This window comes from Gorilla gorilla, chromosome 1 (genome assembly GCF_029281585.2).
Source record: "Gorilla gorilla gorilla isolate KB3781 chromosome 1, NHGRI_mGorGor1-v2.1_pri, whole genome shotgun sequence".
Classification (NCBI taxonomy): domain Eukaryota; kingdom Metazoa; phylum Chordata; class Mammalia; order Primates; family Hominidae; genus Gorilla; species Gorilla gorilla.
The window spans coordinates 131190297-131212292 of NC_073224.2; the positions used below are offsets into that span (position 1 = coordinate 131190297).

At 40.3% G+C, this 21996-nt stretch overlaps 1 protein-coding gene across 21 annotated transcripts in view; it reads right to left on the minus strand.

Annotated features, from left to right (window-relative positions):
* The window catches only part of GPSM2 (G protein signaling modulator 2), a 59869-nt gene extending 40672 nt beyond the window's left edge, over nucleotides 1-19197 (minus strand). For 4 of the 21 annotated variants that reach the window (XR_002008604.4, XM_019039944.4, XM_019039983.4 and 1 more), the window contains exons 1-2: nucleotides 17277-19197; nucleotides 8901-9204 (exon numbers count right to left, since the gene is read on the minus strand). Coding sequence is in view for 19 of the 21 variants with exons in the window: in XM_019039983.4 (XP_018895528.3) it covers nucleotides 8901-8956 (56 nt within the window). In the remaining 2 variants the exon portion in view is untranslated. Of the gene's footprint in view, nucleotides 1-8900; nucleotides 9205-11852; nucleotides 12063-12124; nucleotides 12508-16728; nucleotides 16973-17276 lie in introns of those variants that run through there. The other 17 variants (XM_055353423.2, XM_063696273.1, XM_063696290.1 and 14 more) reach the window with 17 other exon arrangements.
* Nucleotides 19198-21996: the final 2799 nt, after the last annotated feature.

Here is a 21996-nt window from a genome sequence, read left to right on the forward strand (position 1 = left end):
TTTTGCCATGTTGGCCAGGCTGGTCTCAATCTCCTGACCTCAAGCAATCCACCCACCTTGGCCTCCCAAAGTGCTGGGATTACAGGTGTGAGCCACCATGGCCGGCCCCATCTTCACTTTATGGATCTATGCAAAATAATGTGGGTAAACCGCCAACATTTTGCTACAATATTAGACTACAAGCCAATTAGATACAGGAGAGAAGATCTAAAATACATAGTAAGATAAGCAGTTAAGTCAGAAACCTTAAACAGCTATATTTATGTTTCTTTATATGTCACTCCACAATTAATAAAGCCTATTTTTGCCTTCCCAAAATGAAAATTGCCCTTTAGAATTGCATTTCTGAAAATGAGATATTTCATAAAAGAAAAAAATGAGTATATCTGTTTAAGATTTTATGAAGTTATTGTCATATTCTATGTATAAAGATAAATAAGTCAAGAAAAGATATATAAAAATGTAATTTTTTTTTTTCTTGAGATGGAGTCTCGCTCTGTCACCCAGGCTGGAGCGCAATGGCTCACTGCAACCTCCGCCTCCTGGGTTCAAGCAATTCTTCTGCCTCAGCCTCTTGAGTAGCTGGGATTACAGGCATGCACCACCGTGCCCAGCTAATTTTTGTATTTTTAATAGAGACAGGGTTTCATCATGTTGGCCAGGCTGGTCTCCAACTCCTGACCTCAGGAGATCCGCCTGCCTCGGCCTCTCAAAGTGCTGGGATTACAGGCATGAGCCACTGTGCCCAGTCAAAATGTGATTTTTATTAAAGGATTATTTTGCTAGATGAAGTACCTGAACTGGTTGTCTTTATTTGTCAAAAACTGAAACCAATGAACTTCTAAGAAATATTATTTTAAAAAATGGAAAAGATATTTTTATATGTAAAATAATTCTTTTCCTACAAAAAGTTTTTAATTTAAGCATTCTAAATTATGTTAAAAATTATATCTCAAGCATTTTCAGTGCTAAGAATTGATCTTAAGGTATACTTATACAAATTTAAGACGACATATATGAAAGGATATTCACAGCAGCAAAAAAACCACAAATGAATTAAATGTCCACCAATAGAGTACTGGGTGAAAAAAATTACACGCCACTATACAATGGATTACTAATGATGGTGCATCATTTCACTGAGGGGGAAGTGAGGAAATGGTCACACATGACAGCACCATCAGTTCACGATGACTGGGTTGCTGGCTGGGAAATTAGGAATAAGGCAGAACTGGCTATTCATGTGAACAACATTTAAAAATCAGAAGTATAAAAGTGTTTGCCAATATTCATATAAAACTGAGAAGTATCTTCTTCAAATAAATAACTTCACCACAAATGACTGATCTTCTAGATTTAAGTTTACAGAACATTTTACTGGAACCATTGATCCAAATGATGTGGCATCCCACAAAACTTAGCTATAGGTTGAATGGCACCATAAGTGTTACACATTTTTAAAAAGGCATTTTACATAATTCTCATAAGAAAAAATACTAGCAAACTGGAAGCTTGCTGGCTACATGGCTGTCCTTGAAGTCCATGTAGTGAGAATGCCCTACAGGAGAGACTATCTTAGAAAAGTTATTCCAGTGACTAATACCTGAAATAATGTCCCAAACGCTCTAGTTTATGATTAATTCTTAGATAGATTCGGGCTCTGGTGTATTTTATTAGAAAATAAGTTAATATTCTGGCAAAAATCTCTAACACCTGAATCAAATATAGATTTATGCCTGCAAAATAGGGCAGCTTGGTTTATAAATTTTTTAGAAGATCATTAAATAGTAACAGAGAAAGTAATTTCATATCCTCTCTGTCACTATGAGAGAATAGAATTACTTCCTTTGTTTACCAGTTGGGTTGAAAACAAAGAACATACCCACATGTAGAAGAAAAACCAAGAACATACCCCTCCACTAAAATTCATCCCACATACAGTTTCCTCTATGCTTCTGAGAGCCTATCTAGCTGTATAATCAAAGAAAATATGTTTCTAATAAACTTCAAATAGACATAGTACTACTATCCTTAACTGACGTGTTTTCATTTTTGCTAAGAGAGTGAACATTTTAGCTAGAATTTCTCATTTTCTGTGCAAACTCATGTCATTTCAATTTTTTTTTTTTTAATTTTTAACTTCTCTTCCACACTAGATTTTGCACTTGACTATTATCCTCTTTACCTCCTTAAATTTGTTTCATGTTCACAGGACGTCAGTGAATGCAAAACAGAAAACCATGATGCTACATCTTTCTAAAAGACTTAATAACATCAGTTTTGTCCAGATTTGACTCTTGCTTCAAAGGGCTTACATACTATTTAAGAATAAATGATGGAATTCAGGACTTAAGAGGCAAAACAAGACTACTCTCCATTTTCTCTATTATGCTTTCCATTTCTGTGGTTGTGGAATCTTCTTTCATAAATCCTAGCTCTACCTTCTCTGTATTCTAATTGGGCATGAACCTTTTCCATCACCAGTGCTAGCCCCAATAAACAAATTTCACCCATTCAATTTACCACATATATCTAGCTGTTCTCGTTTATTTTGTAAAAGGAAAAGTAGTGCTCAATTGATTTACATTTTGTATGGTTAGATGATTAATAACATAGAATAAGGAGGAAGAAAATGATTAAAAAACAAAAATTTGTATGGTAATTTAGTTTAAAAAGTGATTTTAACATTTATCAAACTTAATTCTCAAAATAACCCTCTGAGGCTGGGTGCAGTGGCTCATACCTGTAATCCCAGCACTTTGGGAGGCTAAGAGGGGGTGGATCGCTTGAGCCCAGGAGTTCGAGACCAGCCTGGGCAACATGGCAAAACCCCATCTCCACCAAAAAAAAAAAAAAAAAATTAGCTGGCTGTGGTGGCATGCACCTGTAGTAGTCCCAGCTACTCGGGAGGCTGAGGTGGGAGGATAGCTTGAGCCCAGTAGGCGGAGGGTGCAGTAAGCTAAGATCACACCTCTGCAATCCAGCATGGGTGACAGAGCCAGACCCTATCTCAAATAAAATAAAATAAAAATAACCTTCTAAGATAGGTATTGCTACAGAAGGAGAAAGTGATGCTGAGACAGGTTAAATGACTTAAGGTCATGGGATGTCAAAGCTGAGATATGAAAATTTATCTTTGTCTCCAAATCCAGTGTTCTTTCCATCACTCCATGTTACCTTAAACTACTCAAGAAAGCACATTAACGACTACATTGAGCTAACAAAATTATTCAACACCATATCTGTATTCCTTCACAACTTACATGCAAGAATCTTTTACAATATTACAGTATTAAAATGCTTATTATTCACAGTAAGAAGTATAAATGACATTTTCCAAAGAAACACAAAACCAGAGGAACTAGTGTAACAAACCCAATGTATCCATCTTTCAACGTCAATAATTACACATATATAATCAATATATTATTTATTCATCTCTACTCTGATCGTTACTCTTCCAACCCCAGATTGGTCTGAAGTACATTCTGGAAAGCATATGATTTCATTTGTAAATGCCTTAGTATGTATCTTTAAAAGATTAATCTTTTTCAAAAAATATAATCACAATACCATTATCACACATAAAAAATTAATAATTCCTTAAAAATCAACCATATAATTTTTTTTAAACTTAGAAATAAATTGTACTTTGCTATCAGTCTCTACCTTTTGAAATAGGTGCAAAATATTTCAATAAAGCATTCTGATGTCCCCTTAGGAGGTTACTTAGTGTTCCAAGAAACATTCCATTCAAAATTACAAATTCATTGTGCCACAGAAACTCCTCCAGGGATAGAGGAGGACCTCCATAATGGAAGGACCAGATGGATAAAACATTTCATAAGTATTTACTATAGCAGAAGAATAACTTATACCAGCCTATGGCCTAACATAAAGAGTTCAAATCATTACCCCCAATTATACGACAATCCAATCAATATACAGAATGCTGGTCTTAGAGCACTGATAAAGCCAGAGATTTTTTTGGTATAGTCCTATTACAGACAGTACAGATTTTTAAGTTTCCCTTGGTGAAGTCCTATAGCAAAGTGCAACCATGTTTGATCTAGACTGTATCATGGAAAAAGGACAATTCTAAGATCTTCCAACAGGCAGAGGTACAAGCCATTCCTACTTATCTACTGCTCTTACCATATTAGAAAGCACAATACTATTCAAAACATTTAGCAAGACAGATAAACATCTTATTAAGTTCATATTCCAGTGAAGTTCAATATGTGCCAGACAACATGCTAATTATCATGGCTGCTGAGGAGCGACCACAGCTGAGGAGCTAATAATGCTCAAAGGGAGAGGTGAGGAGGAAGAGAGCACCATAAAAACAGATTAATTTTAATATAGTTGGTGCTAAGAAAGAAAAATGCACAGATTGTAATATGAGCACAGGGAGGCCACAGAGCCTAACTATGGAGCTTAGAAATGGTTTCCAGGAGGAGATAATCTCCGAGCTGTATCTTAGATAGAGTAGAATTAGCTAAACAAAGTGGGAAGGGACTTCAACATAGCGCATAGCATGACCAAAGACACTGAAACATAAAACAGCATGACATGCAGGAAACCAGAGCTCAAAGTGCAAGGTGAAGAATGGCAGGAAGTAAGGTCCCAGGAATAGGCAGAAGCCAGATAATGAAGATCTTGTGTTCTATGTTCAGCTTGGCCGGGTGACTAGGAGCCACCCTAGGTATTAGGCACAGAGGTTGCACGGTTAGCTCTGTGTTTTGAGATTGAGCCCAATAGTGACAAGTCAAAACGACGGGTTCCAAGAGGTGAAGAATGGAGGGAGTCTGGAAAGAAGATCCTGAGGATCTCAGTGATAGCTATGGTGGTGTAAAAACTAAGTAGAGGTTCCTCTTCAAAGACTTTCCTCCCCATCTAATTAGGAATAAATAGTATTTATTCCTTAGACGCAAAATTTATTCAAAGAACTGTGTTAACATTCTTAAATATCTGCTAGCCGTAATAAGGAAATCAATGTACTTTATGTTCTTAGCTCCCACAATTTAGCCTATTTGCCCTAGCATGCTTACACTGGTCCAAGCAAGCATTAGGTCATAGCCTGTTCCTCTTCCTTATTTAAAAGTGTTTTTATCTTTCTCAACATTCCACAAGTTACTTCCTCCTTCCTTTGTTCCCCTCTACCTTTGCCTCTTTAAAAAAGTTCTAAGTTGCTAGCCAATCGGGACAAATACAGAATGTGAGGTCCCGTTCCAGTCAATGGAAACCAGACACAGCAGCTGGGTGGATGCGTCAGGTTATAAATGACCCTGTCTCCTTTGTTCAGTGTACTCTCGAGGCAAAACTGCTGATGAGTGTACCCCTTCTGCAGGAAGTAAAAATGGCCTTACTAAATAAATTAAATTTATGTTCAAGTGCTATTTCTTTACAGCACCAGGGAACAAGCCTTTCAAACAACTGGGAGGATGCATATGAGTAGATGAATCTGAGAAACATTTAGAAGATGAAACCAGCAATACTTCATGCTGGATACAGAATGAGAAAAGAAAAAAGTATATAATTCCCAGGTTTCTGGAAATTTATGTAAAGGGTAGGATGGCAGCATTTCATATATTAAAAGCTCATCTTAATTATCTTAAATGTCTTCCATTTTATTTTACTTGAAACTCTTTTTTAATAGAAATGTCCTCATCTTACCTATGTTAACTTCCTTGGCATGAACCTTCCTAACGTGAACTATTTACTCTACAGGATGATAAATCTCCCATTTCCTAAATATGTTAAGACATCTAAAATTTGGTACACCCTCCTGAGATTTTGAATTCTATTAATTGCTACTATATTCTGATGTTCATCTAATAATTAACTTGTAACAGTTTTGATAAAGAATCTATTACCAGCTGGGCACGGCAGCTCATTCCTGTAATCCCAGCATGTTAGGAGGCCGAGGTAGGTGGACTGCTTGAGCCCAGGAGTTCGAGACCAGCCTAGGCAACAGAGTGAGATCGCATCTTCACAAAAAGATTTTAAAAATTAGCCAGGCATGGCTGTAGTCCCAGCTACTCAGGAAGCTGAGGTGGGAGGATTGCTTGAGCCTGAGAGGTTGAGGCTGCAGTGAGCTGTGATCATGCCACTGCACTCCAGTCTGGGAAACAGAACAAGACTCTGTCTCAAAGGGGAAAAAAAGGCCAAGTGCAGTGGCTCACGCCTGTAATCCCAGCACTTTGGGAGGCCGAGGTGGGTGGATCACCTGAGGTCAGGAGTTCGAGACCGGCCTGGCCAACATGGCAAAACCCCATCTCTACTAAAAATACAAAAGTTAGCCGGGCATGGTGGCACACGCCTGTAGTCCCAGCTACTCAGGAGGCTGAGGCAGGAGCACTGCTTGAACGTGAGAGGCAGAGGTTGCAGTGAGTTGAGATTGCACACCACTGCACTCCAGCCTGGGTGATAGAGTGATACTCCATTTCAAAACAAAAAAAAAAACATATTCCCTAATCACCTTATTAAATGATAATATTTAAGTTTGCATTTATCGTTTAGTGCAATTACCAGAACTTCCAGAATATTAATAATCATAGTGCAGATAGCCTTGTTTTGTTCCTAATTGCATTAGAGATGTCATTAATATTTTATCACTAAATATTAAACTGGCTATTGGTTATCATGTTTACAAAGTACCCACCTATTCCGACTTTATTTAATACCTATTCCTTCAAAATGCTCATTTATGAAGGCTGAGCTGCACACACGGATGGGGGTGGGCTGCATGCTCTCACAGACTGTCACTGGGTACATGGTGTCTGTGGGTGACACTGACCTAAGCAGCCCATCTAGAAGGGTGCAACAGGAAGGTCTGTATGCAACCCTCTAGGAGTGAGGAATGAGAATGGGAGCCTGGCTTGCAACAGGCAGTGCCTGGGAGGATGGCAGGTAATGGCATTCTAGGCCATCCAAGGAATAAGGGGCAAAGTCTGGGAGGCAGAGAAAGCTATGGGGTTTGGGGAATCGAAGGTGTGATGAGGAGGTATGGAGGGCAATGAGGTGGGCAAGGCCAGGAGATGGGGACATCGCACTTGGTGCTCTGGGCCTCGAGGTGCAGGAGGGTTAGCGCCTAGGAGTCCCAGGGTAAGTGTATGTTACGTCCTGGAGAGCAGCTTTCTCAAAACCTCGAGCTCTACCTCCCCCACCTGCCTGTGTGGTTTTTTAGAGAGTTGTGTCTGTTACAGGCCTCTTTCTCCTCCTTAAAATGTTCAACCCACATTTTTAAAAAAAAATTTGCATTAGCTGCCAACATTTCAGAATTTGGAGACAGTACAATAAAGATTTAGATATCTGGCCAGGCTTGGTGGCTCATGCCTATAATCCCAGCACTTTGGGAGGCCGAGGCGGGCAGATCACTTGAGGCCAGGAGCTCAAGACCAGCCTGGTCAACATGGCAAAACCCTGTATCTACTAAAAATACAAAAAATTAGCTGGGCATGGTGACACACGCCTATAATCCCAGCTACTCGGGAAGCTGAGACAAGAGAATCGCTTTAACATGGGAGGCGGAGGTTACAGTGAGCCAAACTCGTGCCACTGCACTCCAGCCTGGGCGTCAGAGTGAGACTGTCTCCAAAAAAAAAAAAACCCACACACACACTTCAGATTTTCAGATTTCCTGGGTCCTTCTGAAAAATCAGGAAGACCTGCCCATTCTGTACCTTCATTCTGCCCAGCTATCACTTCCTGGCTATCTTCCCTCCTTTCCTGATGTGTATGTCTGATTTGGATCCTGATCTAGATCAGTGGGAAGCATCCCCCCCCACCAACACACATACATGTGCATAACATTATATATAAGGTATAGCCAAAGGGAGTGTGTTGTATTTGTGAAAGACACTTGTGGATGCAGAACAAAGGTGGGAACACTGGTCCTTACAATCTGCAACCTTCCACCAGGAATGTAGACAATCCATTTGGGCATCCAAGGGAACACTGTAAGTCCTAGAGGAGCCAGGCCATTTCCCTAGGGACTGTGAAGCTTGTGAGAGAATGTGGGTACCTTTCGTCAGCCTGACTTGCTTTCTGGAGTAAATTAGGGATTACCAAACCACTACTTCATGTAAAAACGTGGTCTTAAGTATTAAATCAGCAAAACAACACAAAATGTCACTAGACATTAAGCTTAAAAATGACATTTCTTTTGAACAGTGCTTGTTTGTATTTTAATAATAATGTATTTATATTAATGTGGATTAGGTACATATTTAAAACAGTAATAATGGTTGTGAAATAAAATTTCCTTTAAAGATAAAATAAAAAGCCAGGTGCAGTGGCACACACCTGTAGTTCCTGCTACTCTGGAGGCTGAGGCAGGAGGATTGCTTGAGCCCAGGAGTTTGAGACTTGCCTGGGCAATATAGTGAGACTCCCATCTCTGATAATATAGAAAAAGTAAAATTAATAAAATAAAAAAAATACAAAAAAGGAAATGAGAAGGGAATCAAAACAATACACTACAAAAAATAAAAATAAATCAAAAATAAAAAGTTCATGTCTAAAAGATCACATTAAATTATAATGCAAAGGTTAGGTCCTTCAGCTGACCACATTTTTAAAAAATCCACCTTTTAGCCCCAAAGATTTTCAAACATATTTCATTTACATATTTGCATTATATAAAAAGTTATAAATTATAAAGAAATTATTCATAAACTCTTCCAGAGAACATTAAACAAACCATAGTACATAATTGGTCTCTACTACCATTTTCCTACAGAAAGGAAAACTTACAACAAAAAGAAAATATTGTCTACAGACAATACTATGGCTGGTATATTTGAGTATTTTCAACTGAAACTTGAAATGGTCATCAGAGTTAAAAACATTTTAAAATAAGGATTAGAAGTCATCCATTAAGACAGCAATAATCTTACCTGTAACGAACATGAAAAGAATGGTCTTCTCTCATGCTTATCAAATTTTCCTCCATCGAGTCATATTATAAGCTGAATAAAATAAAATTATTTTATTTTGTGCCAATCCAGTCCTTTACAATGTAGAATTGTTTGTAGAACATTGTCCGGTTAGTATATTAATGAGTTGGTGTTAATACATCCTAAGCTCCTGCTTCTTCTTTATTAATAATGAAAGGAGGTCAATGTCAGACAGCTTAAAGGTTCAAAATGTATCCCAAATCCTTGCACCTCTGGCCCTTTCAGCAGCACTTCAGCAACATTTCTGCAAAAGGAATACAAGACGCTTTGCTTGAAGTCCTATTTTCAAAGAATAACCTACAGTAACCCTGAGCTGTACATAATCACAAGCTAACTCTGCAGACTGCTGTCATGTCAATCACTACAGAAGACAGCACAGGGCTTAACTGTCATCATGGAGCTTCTAAATAGGGGTGGGAATAGATGAGATTTGAGAACTGTACTTTAATTTTTAAAATACGTTTGAAATTTAATACTTTTATGTAATATTTTCTGCTATAAACAAAAAAGAACAGTATGTATCATATTAGCATCTAAAAACAAAATTGCTGCTTCAAACTTTTAAAAACTACTATTAACAAATCAAATGAAAATTCAATAATTATTTGAAATAGTCAACTCCAAACTCAGTAAATTTATTTCTTCAAAGAAGATATCACACTGATACTTCGGTTATAGTTGGATTCATTTGCTTTCAAAATATATTCTACTTAAACTCTTTAAGGTCTTTAAAATGTTTTTTATTAATATTGGGTAGGTACAAAAGACATTTGGGAAATATGTATATGGTAAAAAGAATGACACAACAAACATTTATATAACACCATTCAGTCTAAAATAAGAACATTACCTGCCTTTAAAGTCTCCTGGGTAGTCCAACCTAACCCATCTCCTTCCTTTTCCCTCTAAGGTGATTTCTAAACTGGATTTTGTTCCTTATTCCTTTGCTTGTCTTTACAACTTTAACACAAATGTCAGTATAGTCCTAAATAAGATACCATTTAGTTTTATATGATTTTGCTGAACATTGTTTCTGAGATTTTTCTCAATTGTTGTGCATAGCTACAACTTGCATGTATATTCCATTGTATACCAAATGTATTTTTCATTCTGCTGTTGATGGACATTTGGATTATAGTTTTTTGGACTGCTGTTACTAACAGTATTAATATTCACGCCACTGCACTCCAGCCTGGTTGACAGAGCAAGACCCTGCCCCAAAACAAAATGAAACAAAAAACTACCATGAACACTGATATTAATAACTCAATGTACTAGTTAAGGCCAGGTGCAATGGCTCATGCCTGTAATCCCAGCACTTTGGGAGGCAGACACAGGTGATCACTTGAGGCCAGGAGTTCAAGACCAGCCTAGCCAACACGGTGAAACGCTGTCTCTACTAAAAATACAAAAATTGGCCAGGTGTGGTGATGCAAGCCTGTAATCCCAGCTACTCAGGAGGCTGAGGCATGAGAATCACTTGAACCCGGGAGGCGGAGGTTGCAGTGAGCCTGAACCCGGGAGGCGGAGGTTGCAGTGAGCCAAGATTATGCCATTGCACTCCAGCCCAGGCGACACACTGCAACTCTGTCTGCCCCCACCAAAACAACAACAACAACAACAAACCCTCAATGTACTAGTTAAGCAGCTAAAGAGAGAATAAGCAGATGAAAAATAATAAAGAGAAGTTCAGAGAAAAGGAGGACAAAATGAGCAGCTCTATAATATATCTAATAGGAGGGTGAGAAAGAAAAATAGAGGAATAAAGGTAAAATCTTCAGTGATAAAGACTGAGAATTTTTAAATAAAAATGAATCCATACCGATACATTAGAGAGAGCTACAGCACATCAGATATAAACTATAACCTCTGAGATAACAGTTGAGAAAGACAAAGAAGGATATACATATACATATATGAGATAAACTGGTAGATATACAATCATAAAGTCCTGGAATCTCAGTGTTATAAACAATCCTAGAGGTCAGTTAGTCCACTATCTTACTGTAGCATTCCTACATAGGTCATAAAGCAGCTAATCTTAATTTTGAATATTCCTGTAAGAAAATTGTTCCATACTTTGAGCAATCCTTCCATTTCTACCCATTTGTTCTACTTCTTCCTTCTGCTGTCATATACAATAAAGCCTAATTCCTCTTCTATGTAACATCCTTTTAAGTATTTCAGCTATATCATAAACCAGACTAATGAATACTCACTGCTCTGTTAATTAAGTACAGCTAGAAGTTAATAGGGAACAGAGCAGAAGGTGAAAGGAGGGAAGGTAGAAAGAAACAGCCTTGGGAATACTGACGAAGTTTCCAAGAGGAAATGAGGTTTTCACATTAATAACAAGTTTAGCATGCAAGAAACACAAAATAGTACTCCTCTTATCTCTTCCCTTGGCCAACAAAGGAAGCACTATCTTTTGTTGTTGTTTTGTTTTTTTAGAGATGGGATCCTGCTATGTTGCCCAGGTTGGAGTACAGTGGCTATTCACATCACAATCATAGCACACTGCAGCCTGGAACTCTTGGTGATCCTCTCGCTTCAACCTCCCAAGTAGCTGGGACTACAGGTGCATGCCACAGCACGGGCTAGGGAGCAGTATTTCAAGAAAGAACAAAAAGGTAGCAGCTATCAACACATCAAATAGCAGCTATCAACACATCAAATCTCTTTTCCTTTTGTTCAGAATTCCACTGTGCCTCTTTTTTCCTTAATAAAAAAAATTAATAAAGGGAATTAGTGTGGATACTCATTGCAATAGCTCCAAAGGCGTCTAGATTACACAAATAGCTAAACTGGCAATGATATTATCTCCCGTTATCCACTATGAGGTTTGGGCTGTTATTTATAAAATGGAGAAGAGAGGTATTAGAATTAACTTACCTTAGAATTAAATTAAATTATAGTAGGCCCTCCAGATCTGTGGGTTCTGCATAGTGGATTCAACCAACCGCGTATCAAAAATATTCAGGAAAGAAAATGAAAAGTTGTGTCTCTACTGAACATGTAGACTTTTTTCCTTGGCATTATTCCCTAAACAATACCATATAACAACTATTTACATAGCATTTACATCGTATTAGGTATCATAAGTAATCTAGAGAGGATTAAAAGTTTGTGGGAAGATGCGTATAGGTTATATGCAAATACTATACCATGTTATATAAGGAACTTGAGCATCCATGGATTTTGGTATCCTCAGGGGGTCCTGGAACCAATTCCCCACAGATACTGATATTAAATTTAAATATTTTTCTTAGGTAGGCCCGGTGGCTGACATCTGTAATCCCAGTGCTTTGGGACACCAAGGTGGAAGGATCACTTGAGACCAACAGTTCAAGACCAGCCCAGGCAACGTACAAGACCCCGTTTCTACAAAAAATTGAAAAATCAGCCAGGTGTGGTGGCCTGTGACTATAGCCCCAGCTACTTGGGAGGATGAGGCAGGAGGATTGCTTGAGCCCAGGAGTTGGAGGTTATAGTAATCGATGATTGCACCACTGCACTCCAGTCTGGGCCACAGAGTGAGATCCTGTCTCTAAAAAAATAAAACAAAATATTTTTCTCATCCATGAGTTCTTAATGAAATTCTAAATTTTGCAATTATAAAATGTTAATTTCATACTCCTTAAGATGTAAACATGTAGCATTTACATGTTTCACAAATTAACGAATAAGTCAATGAATATAAATAAAGTTGCAAAATATTTTACTTGATGAAAACTGCACGTAGAAAGAACCATTTCTAAGACCATTAAAATAAGCAAGAAGACAGAATGCTATTCACTATTTCAATAAGAGCAATTTATAATATAGTCTTACTATTCTCAAGGGAAGAATATCTTTAAAAGTGCCTCTTACATTACAATCTCCATAACAATTAGGTAGCACTTCACACAAAAAAATATTCACTGAACAAGCAAGCAATTCTTGATTCATGATTCATGTTTTAAGAACTCCCTAGCCAATTTAGCAATAATGTGTTCACTCATGTTCCTCATTACATGGAGTTAACAAACCTACTTCCTAGATACAATGTGTGTGTATATAGTGTAAGACTAGTAAAATTTGCAACAAATATTAAATTACAAATTTGATCATTAGGATAAGAAAATTTAATCACAGGACGAAGAATTGGAAAATAATTTGTAGGTTTGAAAGGATATTGAGAAGTCATCAAGTTCAACCTCCAACCTCCATTGCTATTTACAACTAACAATCTGCAAGGAACAAATCTGTCTCTTAATAGCATCTTCCAAGCAATGCTCCAAAAACCTCAAAATTAACAAAATTGCTAGATCACAGCATCTAACCATAAAGAAAAGGCAATCATTTTTTCCATATCCCGGGAATTGACAGAGACATATAGAAAGATCAACTAGTACATAACTCTAACTGCCTCACATTTAATTATCTGATTAGGAAGTCAAAATAGACAGACTCCCTTTAGACAGCTAGGTGGACTTCCAGGCACTGTCCAAGGTATGCAATCAGAGCAGACAAGAAAGACTAGCTCTTTATCAAAGAAATTCTAGCCCTGCTTTACTCCACTGGCAGTAAAAAGTTTGCAAACCAGGTTACATTTTGTGCTTCTTCGAATTTATCTAAACTATCTGATCCTGACTGCCACTTAAATGCCAATAACTTTTGGTCTGTTTCTTTGTTTGTTTTTGGTCTGTTTCTTCCATCCATGGATCTACACAAACTGGTAACATTCATCGGACAATAAATATAATTTACTTTTCTTGCCACCAGGTTAGATCATCTGAACTATATATAAACCTTTTTGGTAAGCATAGCCATTTATTATTACCAACGATGGTCAGTCATCAGCTTCAATCAATTAACACATATACATAATTTTAAAGCTCAATAGTGAAATAGAAAAGAAATGGTCCTTTCCACTAAGCATTGTTTTTTTTTTTTTTTTGAGACGGAGTCTCACTCTGTCGCCCAGGCTGGAGTGCAGTGGCGCCATGTTGGCTCACTGCAACCTCCACGTCCTGGGTTCAAGTGATTCTCCTGTCTCAGCCTCCCACAGGTGCCCAGCACCACATCTGGCTAATTTTTGTATTTTTAGTAGAGACAGGGTTTCGCCATGTTGGGCAGGCTGGTCTCGACTCCTGGTCTCAAGTGATCCGCCCACCTGGGCCCCTCAAAGTGCTGGGATTACAGGTGTGAGCCACTGCGCCTGACCCAAACACATTTTAAAGCAGAAATAAATCCCAAATGCAGAAATATTATAAATGCTTAGAAAGGGTCCCTAGAGAGTTTGAGTTTAGAATTCTCCATAGGAAAATATATTAAACATGATTTTGTCTTCTCTTCCCAAAAGTTATCACCATTCTGTGGGAAAATAAATGTTTCTATTCAATAATGTTTTGAGATAATATGGGAATAATAATTCTAACTGAAAAGGACCAGGGAAAACTTTTTGGAAGCAAGGAAGTTTGTACAGCACCTTGAAGGATGGGTAGATCTTATTAGCCAAATGAAGGAAAGGCATTCCAGTCAAGGGAAAAGAATGGCTCAAGAAAAAGGGAGGGTAGAAATGCACAGAATGTGTTCCAGGATAAGCACACAGTATTCAGAGTAGTGAAAGAGAAGGCTGAGAAGATAGAACAGTAATAAATTGTGAGGGACTCTGAATATGTGGCAGAAGCATATATTCATATTCAGCCCCCCCTTTTATTTTTTGAGATGGAGTCTTGATCTGTCACCCAGGCTGGAGTGCAGTGGCGCGATCTCGGCTCACTGCAACCTCCGCCTCCTGGGTTCAAGCGATTCTCCTGCCTCAGCCTCCTGAGTAGCTTGGATTACAGGCGTGTGCCACCACACTGAGCTAACTATTGTATTTTTAGTAGAGACGGGGTTTCACCACGTTGGTCAGGCTGGTGTTGAACTCCTGACCTCGTGATCCGCCCACCTCGGCCTCCCAAAGTGCTGGCAATACAGGCGTGAGCCACCGTACCCGGCCTCAGCCTTTTATTTACACAATGGGGAACCTTGCTAGTATTTTTTCCCCACAAAGGAATAGCCAAGTTGGATCTCTGCTAGGAAGATAAACCAGCAGCAACATATAAGGCAGGAATGGGGAGGAAAGAAAAATACTACAGAAACTCCAGAAACAACTACTGAATAGGAAGCATTTTCTTGTCATCTCACAACACCAACGACATTGCTTTGCACATAAGAGAGGCCCAACAAACTTTTATTTCTTGTCTGGGAAGAAGACAGGAATTATGACAAGGCCAAAGAATCCTATAATAGTGAGAAAACCGGACTGTAATGCATTTCTTCTCCACAGTAAAGATTCTATTCATATTTATGTAAGAAACTCAGAAAAGTCTTACTCTTCACTTATGTTTTGTATAAAGATGATTAAGAAGACACTGAATATATAATGTGATTTATAAGATGATTTATAAAATAATGAAGCAAGATAGTTCCAACAGAAAGACTGAAATATTTTTGCGAAGCTACAACAAAACACAGCACCTAAAGGCATCTTTAAAGTAGAACTTGTCCCTACAAATGGAATCCAGAGACACAGCAGAGATTTAAACAGACACACAGAAGCAATACAGCATGTGCTTTGGGATCAGGCCATGATTTGAATCTCGGCACAGTGACTTATTAGTTTTATGATCTTACGCTAAACTCTCAGTTGGTGTGGGCATAATGACACTTACCTAAAATGTGCTGTGATAATTACAGACATGATTTATAAAGCACCTGACCCAGCACCTGGCTCTGATACACAACAAAAGTACTCAACATAGTGCTGTAGTAATAACAGTAACTGTTATTATAAAATAGACATATTTAATATATATTCAAATAAATTTAGAATAACCTAAATCTATGTCAGATGTTCCATTTTAAAATTCCAGAAAACTAATTACAAATTTCTAAAGATAGATCTTAGAAATATTTTATGTTTATGAAAAGGTCATTTTTAAAACTACTATATCTTATCACTGTTTTAATTAGTCTAGTAAGCAAGTCTCAGATCTATATTAAAATATGTTTGTAACACCGAATATCTGATTTAAGAATGTAAGAAAATACAACTAAACTGCTTATCTGGCCAGAGAGGATTTTGGAGACATGCCTCTAAAACAACATCACACAACTTTTTACTTTGAAACCGCTCCAATACTTAAATTATAAGTAATAGCCTGGGAAATAGCTTGCGAAAACGACTCCGTGGTAGTCGTAAAGAGAAGTAGGTGTGAGACCACTCCTAATCCCTGAGGCCCCCCTCTCCTTACACACACCATGTCAACCAACAGTGATCTACCCTTTTTAATGTTGTTTATTCACTTCTAAACAATCAACTAAAGCTGCTCCTGAATAGTGAGAACCCAATCAAAAGTGGTATTTATCAGAAGCAATCACACCGGCTATTATCAGGCCAGAAATCTTCGGTACACCCTTCTAAAGTGGCAGCTTGAAAACTCAGCTCGGTTGGTCCTGCTAACTTCCAACACACCCCACGAACGCTCCAATGCAAACCCGATAGAAAGGAAAGCCAAGAACCTACTTCGTTTAATTCTACCGTGTGGTTAAATTATGCATTAAGGCCAATAAAATTTCCATCCTTACTCGTTTTCTTTAACAGAGTTCAAATGCTACTAGTTCAAATGCTCTAATTGGTTACTATTAAAACAAGGAAATTACAGTTTTTTCTTTTTTTATTCGAAGGTATTCTATAGATTTCAGGAAAGAGTTTTCTTAACGTTTTATGTTTACTTACTCTTTTTGCAGCAACTACCAATTTCTATGGTAAATCGACCAGTTGGTGCCCAAAAGTTCACTAATTTAAACACGGTCAAGGCAGGTATTTGCCATAAACTGCCTGGTTTAGGTAGGAAGCGCCCGATTCCAAGTGATTGCAATCAGCCTCGGAATGAATTCCACGGGGATTCGGGCTTTAATTCACAATTTGTTACTCACATTCAGAGTGGTAAGAAGTCGCTGGACTCTAGTATAGTTTTTATCTTAAAAAAAAAAAAAAAGACTCAGGAGTGAGGCTCTTAACGCTTTACTCTCATTTTAAGACTTTCCGACAAAAAAGCAGCAACTCCTCAAGCCGAGTTTCTGGTTTCTTGAGCATCGACGCCGCGTTCCCGCAGCGCCCACAGGTCCCGCAAGCCCCCAGCCCGCCTCCTGCCCAAAACAAAGGACGTCACCCCCAGACCTCTGGACACAGAAGCCCCACACGCACGCACACGCACCCCTCCCTGTCACCTCCCTCCGAGAGCCCCTCAAACGCCTCAGACCCCGCGTCGCGGAAGCGCTCACCTCCCGCGGGCGGGCCGGCGGGCGGGTCCCGGGTACGCGGTGAAGGTGCAGCGGCGGCCGCCTCGGGCGACAGGCGGGTGGTCACGGCCCCTCCCCAAGGCAGGGGCACCGCAGGAGGCCGGCGCGCCCCCTGCTCCCGCCCCCGGCAGGTCACGTGGGCCAGAGCTCGTAGCGCCCCTCGCTTTCCCGGAGCGTCCCTCCGCCACCTAGGGGTCCCGCCGCTCCGCCGGTCTCAACGCCGCCCTCCTCTGCGCCTGCGCCCCGGCTCCAGGCGCTCTCATTCAAACCGACAACGCCCCGCGTCTTTCGGACCGGCCAATGGCGGGCGGCGCAGCGGGGTGGGGCGGGGCGCTGGTTGCCCCCCTCTTCGCAGTCCTGGCGAACCGTCTGCGTGTCAAGGTGACGGGGGACTTGGGAGCTTGGTCCTCCTCAGCTCCGGGACGTGTCCTCAACCCTCAGACTGAAGTTTCTTTCCTGTGCTCTTCTTTCTTCTTCAGACACTAAAAAGTAGAGCAATAAATATTGTCTAGAGTTGGCCGGGCGCAGTGGCTGACGGCTATAATCCCAGCACTTTGGGAGGCCGAGGCGGGCGGATCACCTGAGGTCGGGAATTCGAGACCAGCCTGCCCAACATGGAGAAACCCCGTCTCTACTAAAAATACAAAATTAGCCGGGAGTGGTGGCGCATGCCTTTAATCCCAGCTACTCAGGAGGCTGAGGCAGGAGAATCGCTTGAATCCGGGAGGCGGAGGTTGCCGTGAGTGGAGATCGCACCATTGCACTCCAGCCTGGGCAACAAGAGCGAAATTCCATCTCAAAAACAAAACAAAACAAACAAACAAAAAACATCGTACAGAGTTCAGATAGAGCTGGCCTAGATCCCTTTAAAAAAGGAGCGCAAAACCAGCGCCGCCTTTTTGGAAGACTTGGTGCTGCGCTACAGAATGAGTGTCCCAAGCGGCAGATGCGGGATATAGAAGAAAAAGAGGCCTCTGTGGAAGGAACAGAGGGACCGTGTGAAAGTCTGAACAAGGCAGCCTCAGTTCTTGAGGCTGTGCCCAACCCTGGCGTTTCCAGCTGTTGGAAAAGCAAACTTCTGTTGACTACAGAATCGCTGGTTCCCAGGAAAATTGGGTGGCAGTTTTACTCAGTTTCACTCAGTTTCAGCGCCTACATTCTAAAGACACTGGGAAGAATAAGTTTTATTTCCATTCACCTCTCCTCCATGTCAAGGTGACCCCAAAATAGTAGTCACCTTGTAGTTTGTTCTTCACAAAATACCGGCTGGGCGCGGTGGTTCACATCTGTAATACCAGCACTTTGGGAGGCCGAGGCGGGGGGATCACCTGAGTTGGAGACCAGCCTGGTCAAAATGGTGAAACCCGTCTCTACTAAAAATACAAAAATTAGCCGTGCCTGGTGGTGGGCGCCTGCAATCCCAGCTGTTCGGGAGGCTGAGGCAGGAGAATTGCTTGAACCCAGGAGGCGGAGGTTGCAGTGAGCCGAGATCGCGCCACTGCACTCCAGCCTCGGCGACAGAGCGAGACTCCGTCTCAAACAACAACAAAAACCAAAATACCAAGACCAGAGTCACTCTGGGGTAAAGCATCTGATGAATTTACTTAGATTATTTTTCAAATAGATATTTCTCTTCTGAAATGAAGTTTAAATGTTTCTACAGGGTAAAGGCTATGTTAAAGAAAACTCCGGGTTTAGCATCTCTGTGAATGATGGCCATAACCAGTGATCCAAGCAACATTTCCCATTAGGTGCATGTTATGGCAAATTGCTTAAAGGAACAGCTTTGTCATCAAACTAGACCTGGGTTTGAGTTCCAATTCTGCTACTTACTTGCTGATTGACCTTGAATGAGTTATCTTCTTTAGTCTTAGTTTCCCCAACTGTAAAACATAATAAAGCCTCTTCTAATAAGGGTTGCTATGATGCTTCTGTGAGGTAAGGTTGTTAAGTGGTTGACATAGGGCCTGACACATAGAAACTGCTCCATACTTGATACCTATTATCGTTATTATCAACAACCATCTTTAATATCAGGTTCTTGTAAATAACAATGGAATTGGTTGGCTGTACTGTTTCAGAGGTAGGTATTAATTCCTTCTTAATCATAAATTCTTTTAAAGTATGGATACTGTGAAAGCCACAAAGGAAGTTTTATATATAGAGAGAGAGAGACAGGACCTCCCTCTGTCACCCAGGCTGGAGATCACTGCACAGCAGCCTCAACCTCCCAGGGCCAAGTGATCCTCCGATCTCACCCCTCCCCTACACCCCAGTAGCTGGGACCACAGGAGCTTGACACTATGTCTGGCTATTTTTATTTTTTCAGTAGAGAAAAGGTCTCACTATGTTGCCCAGGCTGGTCTTGAACTCCTGGGCTCAAAGGATCCCCCTGCCTCGGCCTCCCAAAGTGCTGAGATTATAGGCATGAGCCCCCTCACCCAGCCAGAAGTACAACATTACATTCAACATGTCCAGAATTATTTACCCCCTGCAAATCTTCTCTTACATATGTGATTTCTATCTCTGATATTAGTTACTTCCATCTTCCTAATCACTCAAATTGAAAAATATCTTTTAAATGGCATAAGTCAGATTATGTCACTCTCGTACTTGTAAACCTTTAGTGATTTCCCATTTAATTTAAAATAAAATCCAAACTTCCTGTGGGGGAAAAGGCCTTAAGCCATCTTGCCCCTGCCAATTTCTCTCTTCTCTCCTATTTTTTCCTCCTGCTGCCTCACTTTCCTCCAAGTACACAGGGCATTCTTCATGCCCTAGAATAGACTAAGCCTCAAGGTTCTCTCAGGACCTCCTCCCTGCCTAGATTTTCCCCAAGCTCTTTAAATGGTTGGCTTCTTTTCATCCTCAGCTCTCAGCTTATTCATTACAGCATTCAGCAAGTATGTATTAAACTTCTGCTATGTGTCAGGAGCTGTTCTAGGTACAGGGAATATAGTAGTGAGCACAACAGAACACAGCCCCTGATCTCTTGGAGCTCAACAAAAATAAACAACAAGAAATATCAGGACTGGGTGTGCTCACACCTGTAATTGCAGCACTTTGGGAAGCTAAGGTGGGAGGGCTGCTTGAGGCCAGGAGTTTGAGACCAGCCTGGGCAACATAGTGAGACCCTATGTCTACAAAAATAATTTTTTTTTTTATTAGCCTGGTGTGGTGGCACACACCTGTAGTCTCAGCTACTCGGGAGGCTGAGGCTGAGGCCCAAGAGTTCAAGGGTCCAGGGAGCTATGATCCAGCCACTGCACTCTAGCCTGGGTGACAGAGCCAGACCCTGCTTCAAGAAAGAAAAAAGAAAGAAAAAGAAAAATATCAGGTTATGATAGGTACCATGCAGAGAGTTACAAGAAGGGTGATGTGAGAGTGAGTAAGTGACTACTTTACTTTAGATTGGGGGCTAAGATAAGGAAGTCCTCTCTGAGAAAATGGCATTCAAACTGGGATTTGAATTATGAGAAGGAGCCAGCCTTCAAGCAAACTTCAGGGGAAAGCACATTAGGAAAAGGCAACAGCCAGTGCAAAGTCCTGCGAGGATTTTGCAGGATTTGAGAGCTTTGTGGACTTGAGAAACTGGAGGAAGGCCACTGTGGGTGAAGTGAGAAAGAAGAAAACATACAAAAGGCAATGTAGGCCTTTGTAAGCCAGGGTAGTGAGTTTGGACTTTATTTTCTAAATATTATAGGAAGCCTGTGGAAGGTTTTAAACATGGGAATAACTTCATCTGATTTATATATATATATATGTGTGTGTGTGTGTGTGTATATATATATATATATATATATTTTTTTTTTTTTTTTTTTTTTTTTTGAGATGGAGTTTTGCTCTTGTTGCCCAGGCTGGAGTGCAATGGTGCAATCTCAGCTCACTGCAATCTCTACCTCCAGGGTTCAAGCAATTCTCCTGCCTCAGCCACCCGATGAGCTGGGACTACAGGCATGTGCCACCATACTCAGCTAATTTTGTATTTTTAGTAGACAGGGTTTCACCATGTTGGTCAGGCTGGTCTTGAACTCCTGACGTCAGGTGATCCGCCCGCCTCGGCCTCCCAAAGTTCTGGGATTACAGGTGTGAGCCACCACGCCTGGTCCTGATTTATATTTTTAAAAAAGCACTCTGGAACAAATCCAGAATTTGAGACATTCTGTAACTAGCCCAGACTCTTTATAAATGTCAATGTCATGAAAAACAAAAAGGCACATTAGTCTTGCTGGGGATCCTGGATCAGAGAGAGAGAAAGAGAGAGAGAGGAAGGGATCTGTTTAAAAACATACTGTGATCTGCTCCATAACATTTATGTTTAGATGCCTATTTTATGCCAGGCACTTTGCTGGATGCTGGGAACACAGCAATGAAGTTTTTACCACATCACTTCCACAGTACTAGATGAAACCCCCTGGTGCTCACACTGCTGACAGGCTTCTTTGACCATTTTCCAGTGTGTTGGAGTAGGGGGAGAGCACTGATAATGTACATAGCCTCACAACATGTGGGGTTGTTAGGATAGGCCAAGCTTTGCTTTAAGATGAAACCAGGGTGGCTAGACTTCCCTAAATTATAAACGACCACACTGAATCAAGGCAAACTTGAATAACCAAGTAAGTAACATTTGTTGCTCCCCTCCCCCAACAAAATCTATCAGAGTAACAGTGCTCCCTTGACTAAAAGAAAGAAGATTGGTTGT